We start from the raw sequence: 8,451 nt of genomic DNA on the forward strand, positions 1-8,451 counted from the left end.
GAAGCGGCGGATGAACCCAGAAATTAGCAGGTTGATTGGAAGAGTTTTCTTTAATTAATTCGGAACGGAGTGATAAAAAAGTGTATAAAAGAAAGAAAAAAATATAACGAGCCAAAAGAATCTGGAAGCTTCCCAAAAGCAGGAGGGGTTGGAAGCTTGCATGGGCCAGCCCATATAAAACATGTGTGGGAAGGTTTGGGCTCTGTCTACCAACAAGGTAGTATTCAGCGCCTTAAGCGCCAAATAGGATATTCCATGTCTCCACGGGTTAAAGTGAGCATAGTTCCCCTAAATCCCCCTGAAAAAATTCCTCTAAATAAAAAAAGAATTAAAAGTGCACGCGAGAAAAGTCACGAGATCCTGGTTCAAAGGAAAAAAGTAGCGAGCACGTTGAGGCTGCCTCCTCCATGTCGTCGGTCGCACGTGATCGGAGTAGCATACGCGATTCATTCAGCCGTGCCCGGTCGGCGCATGGGTCCGCGTACTCTACTCTGTAGTACATCTTCCATTCGTCATTTCGTCCCATACTCGTGGGCCGGCGTGTTGTTTAGTCCGGCCGGATGACGGCAGCACAATACATAATTTTGACCGAAGGAAATCCGTTTTGCTAGATCGACCACGTAGCAGCGCCTCCTGATTTTCCCGCGGCGGTCGTGAACTGCACGCCCGGTCATGCGACTCGTGCTGCAAACTTCAGTTCGCCCAGTCCTTCCGGATAGACGCGTCCTTGTCCTTGGCAATGAATTCAGGCGAATATGAGGTCCTCCGGTGGCGGCGGATAAACACATCGGCGCCATACGCGTGCGCACCGGCCGATGGGTCACGCGTGTCCGCAGTGACGGGCGCGTGGGCGGTGGGAGGATGGACCGGCGGGCATGTGTCTGTACAGGTCCGCGCTGTTGGTGTGTTCCGGCGGGAATGGCACCAGGTAGCAACGCGCCAAGCCGAAGGCCGGTGACGTGCTTTGTATCTTCCTCTTATTTCGGAAGCGGCGGTGACGCTTTCGGCTCGCCGATAGTAACATGGCGAGAGGGCGCGTCGTGTACCGAACCGGATTGTCGGCCGCTCGTGCACGGGAACAACATGCACACTGGCACACTGCTACTCACCGTAACCACCCACTAATAAGAGTACAATTATCCTGATTTTACCCATTTTTCCGTATGTGGCAGCATGTAGGTTTAACGCTGCAAATGTCCAACAAAACAATTGTTCATTCAAAATGATTGTAAAGAATACACTAACCATTTTTTTTTGAACAGCGGTAGGGGCTCAAAGGCTCAAGCTCCATTTCATATCAAATTTAATACTCCCTTCGCCCCGAATTATTTGTCGTAAAAATGAATGTATCTAGACGTATTTTTAAATCTAGATACATCAATTTCTATCTATTTATGGACAAGTAATTTAGTACGGAGGGAGTACAACACTGCATAGAGACCAAGTGGTCAGCTTGGTAAGCTATCAACAAAAATATCGCAAACACTGCATGGAGGACCTAAAAACAAACAATTTTTTACAAGATGGTTCTTCCTTTTTGCAAATAGGTCCCCAAACCATACAAGAGGACCATGGTCAAGTCCAGTCACATGTAGCAATCTCGTTGGAGACTCCATGGCCATCGTCTGCGACACAAGCCTGCCAATGACGAGCAAGGAGCCAAGGGCCTCACATGGAGGTTGAAGACGGCACACGAGAAGCAAATACCCTTGATGACCTACAACTTATGTGGCCGAGGTCGATGCAACGGGATGAAGGAAACGCTAGACCCACAAGGAAGCTTGCAATCCCTAAAGAACTCCAGCTCGGCGAAGACAGTAGTCAGATCGACCTCTCCTTGTTCGGCCGACACCATGCCGGCGAAGAAGAAGAAGAAGAAAGGATGACCCCGAATCTCTCCCCAAGCTTATTGAAAGTGCTTCTGCCAAAACCACCGCCTCTTGCCGTCATCCATCACGCAGGTGGGTCAAAGGAGGAGGAAGGCGAGCTCCATACACCGTTCGCTGGCAAGGGATCAAAGCACACCGACAACATGTCGCCAAACCACGACATAACGCCATAACTACTGGCCTAATATACATAAGGAAGACATGCACACCTCTCGGCAACCATCGATGTTGGACAAAGCGTTGGATCAGACCAGGAAGCTCTAGTTGAGTTCCAAAAAGGGGGTCAACGCAAGAGGGGGAAGGGTGAGGGAAAAGAAAGTGGGCTGCTCCCAAGAATACACTCACTAGAATATGTGCAAGTGAACAAACAAATGAATGGCTTACTAGAATCCGTATTTAAACTTCTTCAACTTTGATTGTAGATAGACGGAATTTTTTTGTAACATCATTATTACTCTCTTCCGAGTTTATTATGCCCCCTCACATTTTGAGTCAAAGTTTGACCCATACATTTGCGCAATAAAATATGAGATACATGTCAAAAAATATATAATTGGAAATTTCATTTGATTACAAATCTAACAATAGAATTTTTATGACATGTCTCGTATATTTTGCAAATCAATTCTACGGTCAAAGTTTAACCCAAAATATAAAGGGGCCTAATAAATCTGGATAGAGGTAGTATAACTGCAATGAATAATATATTTATGGTTTTCATTTTCTTTTATAATTTTGTACCAGCGTGTAGACATAAGTAGTAATCTTTTTGTCGGTAATAAAACTAATCCGCTAAAAACAACAAGCAAAATCACACAACCCCTTATGACATTTTTCAAGAGAAACTTTTGATCTATTCATAATCAATCATGGTAGTACAAAGAGCAACAAGGATAACAAAAGTTATAACCATATACATGTAAATCCTAAGCCGCCTTAATGCGAGGATTCAGCCGTCACACGTGTTAGAGAAACAGTTCTCCGAAGACTTTTTCCGGTTGTGAGCATGCGCAGCTAAGCACATCATCAATCTCTCTCCATCAAGAAAAAAAATCAAACAAAAAAATCATCCTAGTATTTTTTTGGGTCAAATTTTTTGCTTCATTATTTATTGATCTCCATTTTGCTTGCTTGCCTGCTTTTACCCTTTCCATCCAGTGCCTTAACCCCGAGGAAAACCTAAAGCGAAGACACAATAAACTAACGAAACAAACAGACCCCACCCTTACCTCCTCTCCTCGTCTCCGCCACTTCCCCCTTCCCTCCCTCCCTCCCTCCCGCCCCCACCAAATCTGGGAGTTCCCGGACGCCATTGCCCACCTTTTCCCCCCAGCACAAGGAAAGCACGCCAGCGAGAGAAGGAACAGCAGAGGCTGCACGGCAGAATTACCGTGAGCAATTCGGAAGGTATCCTGATCTTCGTCCCCGCAACCCCTCCCCGCCGCCCCCCACCCGCGCGCGGACGATCTGTCCCTCCTCCCTGATCTGAAATCTCGCCGCAGCCGCGCCGGAGCCGGGTCGAATCGGGCCGTGGCGAGGGGAAATGTCCGGCTTCGTCGGGGTCGTCGTCTCCGACCCCTCCCTGCAGGGCCAGTTCACGCAGGTCGAGCTCCGATCGCTCAAGGCCAAGGTGACAACCCGAATCCACGGCTTCTTCTTTGCTTCTCTGCTCCAAAAACCACAATTATTGTCAGAAGGGTTTCCTCTGTCACCTCCGCTCCAACTCGAGGTTTCTGTGTCGTTGTGGGTTGCAGTTCGTGTCTCTGAAGAGGGACTCCGGCCATGTCACCACCAAGAACCTCCCGGGGCTGATGAAGAAGCTCAGGGGACTTCACGAAGTGGTCCCCGAGGAGGAGATCGCCGCTTTCTTGTCGGAGTCGTACCCCGACAGCGACCAGGAGATTGAGTTCGAGTCCTTCCTCCGGGTACATCTCGGCGATCCTCTGAGTTCCTGACTAGTAGTATTACTAGTATTACTGTGGAGGGGAAGAGCGTGTCATTGTCTTACAGATTCGGTTCGGATGGGGAATTTGGTGTGGTGTTTTTGCAGGAGTACCTGAATCTGCAAGCAAGGGTAAGCGCCAAGGAAGGAAGCGCCACTGCTGGCGGCGGCGGGGCTGGCGGCCGCAAGAACTCGTCGTCGTTCCTCAAATCCACCATCACTACGCTGCTGCACAATCTCAACCAGGCGGAGAAGTCTTCTTACGTGGCGCATATTAACACTTACCTTGGTGAAGACCCATTCTTGAAGAAGTACTTGCCAATCGACCCATCCGGCAACCAGCTATTCGATCTTATTAGGGATGGTGTGCTGCTCTGGTGAGAAGGCTTTCTAGCTAGCTACATGGCGCATGCCAATTTACTCTTTCAACAGAAACTGTCTGCTAGTTGTAGCTGATGTTAATTCGTTGATGGATCTTTTGTCAGTAAGTTGATCAATGTAGCTGTACCTGGGACCATTGATGAGAGAGCAATAAATAAGAAAAGAGTTCTTAACCCATGGGAGAGGAATGAAAACCACACACTGTGCCTCAACTCTGCAAAGGCCATTGGATGTACTGTTGTCAACATTGGCACCCAGGATTTAGTGGAAGGAAGGGTATGCCTTGTGTTCCCTACTTGTTATCCTTTCTTGTAGATCATGATAAATGTTGCAGCGCTCTAAATTATCCTTCTTCTTTTGCAATGAGATAAATCATTTATCTCCCTTTAATCTTTCATGTCCTGTATACTGATATATAATCTTTTTGATGAATTTGTAGGTAAATTTAGGTATAAATACTGTTCTCATTATTAACTGCTGACTGTCCTTATGCACTTTATCACTTACTAGTAGTTAGTACATCTCATATTTTTTTGTTGATTTTCATGTGTCAGTTGTTTTAAGCCACCTTACCCTAAAGGGAAAATGCTCCCAATTCCCATATTCAGTTCTATAAATTCCCTTTAAAAAAAAACCAAGTGGTGACTTACACATACTTCTATTGTTTTCTTTGGCAGCCTCATTTAGTTCTTGGATTGATATCTCAAATCATAAAGGTAAGTATTGAAATGAGATTCACATTTTTTATGCAATTCAATGGACACACTATGGTTGAACTCCTCCTTCATCAACTAAAGAGTTGTTTCACTTATTATCAGATTCAACTTTTGGCTGATCTTAATCTTAAGAAGACACCCCAGCTTGTGGAATTGTTTGATGACAGTAAGGTAAGTAGAAGTGTTTTACCTTTGTTTCAGCTCCCGGTGTACATCTTTGCTCAAAACAAAATCCATTTTATTGCATGTTGTACAGGATATAGATGAGGTGTTGAGCTTGTCACCAGAAAAGATGCTGCTTCGATGGATGAACCATCATCTGAAAAAGGCTGGCTACAAGAAAACTGTTAACAATTTCTCTTCGGATGTGAAGGTGCATATGACAGAACATGTCACAACACTTATAATCACTTAATTATATGCAATTTTGATACACCTGCAATGATACAAAAATCTGCCTGTTACACATTTGGTTGATCTTCTTGTTGAATTTGAGTTTTGTGGGCAACGCAACAGCTAGCTTTTCAACATTGTTTATCAAAACACTTTATGTTACTTTCTTCATTTTATGTAATACAGCGTACGTTATGTCGCTCTGTACTTGATCCATCATTATGTTGTTCTTTGTCATGCGTCTGTTCTTGCTCTGTTCAACTTCCGATGGTCACATAAGTTAATTATTTACAGGATGGTGAAGCCTATGCTTATCTTCTAAAGGCTCTTGCTCCAGAGACTTCCCCTGAAACCACACTGGAGACTAAGGATCCTGATGAAAGGGCAAAAATGGTACTTGAACAAGCAGAGAAGTTGGACTGCAAAAGATACCTTACACCAAAGGATATAACTGAGGGTTCTGCCAACTTGAATCTTGCATTTGTTGCACAAATATTCCAGCATCGGTAAGTGCCGACTTTCCTGCTCTTGAAAATGATCTAGAAATTTAAGATATGATCAAAGTCATACGAGCTATTTTAAATTGGAAGTTCCTTGGGTCGATTTTAACGATTTTTCCGTGCTGACCATTGATCACTTCAATGATATCATTCCATGATGCGCAGGAATGGTCTAACTAGTGACATTAAACAAGTTACACTCACACAGTCAGCATCACGTGATGATGTTCTAGTATCCAGAGAAGAAAGGGCCTTCCGAATGTGGATCAACAGCCTTGGGGTCGGGTCATACGTGAATAATGTTTTTGAAGATGTTCGCAATGGGTAACAAGACTATTTTCATGATGTCTTGTGTTATTGTGTTATATCAATTGCTGAGTTGATAATTTATTTTATGATCTTTCAGATGGGTACTTCTTGAAGTACTTGACAAAGTTTCTCCTGGATCTGTCAATTGGAAGTTGGCATCAAAACCTCCAATTAAGTTGCCATTTAGGAAACTGGAGAACTGCAATCAAGTTGTAAAAATTGGGAAGGAGTTAAAGTTTTCATTAGTAAATTTAGCTGGGAATGATATTGTTCAGGGAAATAAGAAATTGATAGTTGGTGAGTTCGATCACATCGAACTTTATAGTGAATGCTAATGCACTGTTCTTGATAACTTAGTGGACATATAATTTGAGTTTCTCTGTGTTGTCTTTCAGCACTTCTGTGGCAATTGATGAGATTTAATATCCTTCAATTGCTAAACAGACTGAGATCCCACTCCAAAGGATCCCAAGGAAAGCAAATTACTGATGCAGATATACTGAACTGGGCAAACAGCAAAGTGAAAACATCCGGAAGAACATCTCGAATGGAAAGCTTCAAGGTGACTTTAATATCCATAGCTTTCGCGTGACCATATCAGAAACTCCAGCTGTTAATGTTTTTCTTGCCATTTTCCCCTTCAGGATAAGAGCTTATCAAATGGAGTGTTCTTTCTTGAACTTCTTAGTGCAGTTCAGCCAAGGGTTGTGAACTGGAAAGTGGTTACAAAGGGAGAAGCTGGTCTGTTCTTGATCCACATGTGCTATTTGACTATTTCATGAATTGGTTTCTGATTAATTAATTATATGCTTTCTTTACAAATAGAAGAACCATAGTACTGGCTGATGGGTAATTTCTTTTGATTTTGCAGACGAGGAAAAGAAGCTAAATGCTACCTACATCATTAGTGTTGCAAGAAAGCTCGGATGTTCTGTGTTTCTACTGCCAGAGGACATCATAGAGGTAAAGGGCCATTGTTACGAATATGGAACTGAGCCTGTAATATTTTCATTTTCCAATGAATTAAACTGGATCGGAGCTAAATTCATCTACTTCTTGGAATCTTTTACCTTTAGAAATGTTGATGATGCTTGTTGATTGAGAATTGAAACACTGCTGTGCATATATTGTTGGTTTTATATCCTCCTTTTGTTCATGTTGATTGAACAGGTGAACCAGAAGATGATCCTAACTCTTACAGCTAGCATCATGTATTGGAGCCTGCTGAGACAACCACAGCCTGAAATATCTGAAGCATCAGAGCCATCTAGCATGGCTTCGGACGCAACTTCCGACATTGGCTCGGAGGATGGTGCTTCGACAGCGGCACCGTCTGAGAGCGAAGAGGCAAACTCACTGTCCGACAGTCTATCCACCCTGACCACAGACGACGCCACCTCAAATGCTCCAGCTGCAGAAAACGGGAACGACGCCACCCCAGATGCTCCACTTGCAGAAAACGGGAACGACGCCACCCCAGATGCTCCACCTGCAGAAAACGGGAACGACGCCACCCCAGGTGCTCGACCTGCAGAAAACGGGAACGACGCCACATGATCCTGATGGTTATATTTTCGTCCGTAGCGCTGTCCATCAATTAGCTTTATATACAAGGGTTGGTACCAAAAGTTGCTGCTGCTACCAGAAGTGAATTTTTCTCCTGCTTTTCAGGTAGCATAATAGGTACACACCATCATACAGATAGATCGTAGCCGCCGTTTGTTCATTAAGTTAAATTTTGCTGAATAGCAAGTACTATACGGGAGAAAGAGAGAAATACAGACACATACATATAGTAGGCCGCCGGTTGGTTTGGTTGGCTGGCCATTTCCTGTACACTCTTTAGTGCACAGCTCCATTGCTCAACTCGTGCCTTGTCGGTCCGTCCATGTGCTCCGTATTTTTTCCTTCCAATTTGCTGTACTGCTTGGACCATTATCATTTTTGTACCAAACTGTCGTCGCTGCTGTGGAGTGTGGACCATGCATGATGAGCTGTACATAAAAATGTTGATTTCTGGCATGCCAAGGAATCGCTGTACTCCCTTCGTTCCTAAATATAAGTTTTTTTAGAGATTCCACTACAACCTACATACGGATGTATATAGACATATTTTAGATATATTTTAGAGTGTAGATTTACTCATTTTGCTCCGTATGTAGTCCATAGTGAAATATCTAAAAAGACTTATATTTAGGAATGGAGGGAGTACACATTATGCTAGTAGTAGAAGTATTGTTGGGGCATTCTTGTTCCTTTGCGTGCAATGTGACGTGTCGGATAGCGATTTGTAAATCAGTGAGCGCGATGTGCATCGGGAA

At 43.9% G+C, this 8,451-nt stretch overlaps 1 protein-coding gene across 1 annotated transcript; it reads left to right on the top strand.

Moving 5' to 3' along the window:
- Positions 1-3,059: 3,059 nt before the first annotated feature.
- LOC109778807 (fimbrin-4) lies at positions 3,060-7,996 on the top strand. The gene is made up of 15 exons (XM_020337393.4): positions 3,060-3,296; positions 3,392-3,519; positions 3,644-3,814; positions 3,940-4,208; positions 4,317-4,488; positions 4,890-4,928; positions 5,031-5,099; positions 5,185-5,301; positions 5,616-5,827; positions 5,987-6,145; positions 6,228-6,427; positions 6,526-6,692; positions 6,775-6,871; positions 7,002-7,093; positions 7,301-7,996. Exons 2-15 carry the CDS (start codon positions 3,433-3,435, stop codon positions 7,685-7,687), a joined length of 2,238 nt encoding a protein of 745 aa, XP_020192982.1. The 5' UTR covers positions 3,060-3,296; positions 3,392-3,432; the 3' UTR covers positions 7,688-7,996.
- The last annotated feature ends 455 nt before the right edge of the window (positions 7,997-8,451 follow it).

Source organism: Aegilops tauschii, chromosome 6 (genome assembly GCF_002575655.3).
Source record: "Aegilops tauschii subsp. strangulata cultivar AL8/78 chromosome 6, Aet v6.0, whole genome shotgun sequence".
Classification (NCBI taxonomy): domain Eukaryota; kingdom Viridiplantae; phylum Streptophyta; class Magnoliopsida; order Poales; family Poaceae; genus Aegilops; species Aegilops tauschii.

Bases quoted from the DNA above. Each gene is read 5' to 3' on its own strand.
- LOC109778807 (XM_020337393.4), top strand. From the start codon at position 3,433: ATGTCCGGCTTCGTCGGGGTCGTCGTCTCCGACCCCTCCCTGCAGGGC. The intron at 3,520-3,643 runs GTGACAACCCGA...TGTGGGTTGCAG, and splicing joins TCCGATCGCTCAAGGCCAAG to TTCGTGTCTCTGAAGAGGGA. The intron at 6,872-7,001 runs GTCTGTTCTTGA...TTGATTTTGCAG, and splicing joins GGTTACAAAGGGAGAAGCTG to ACGAGGAAAAGAAGCTAAAT.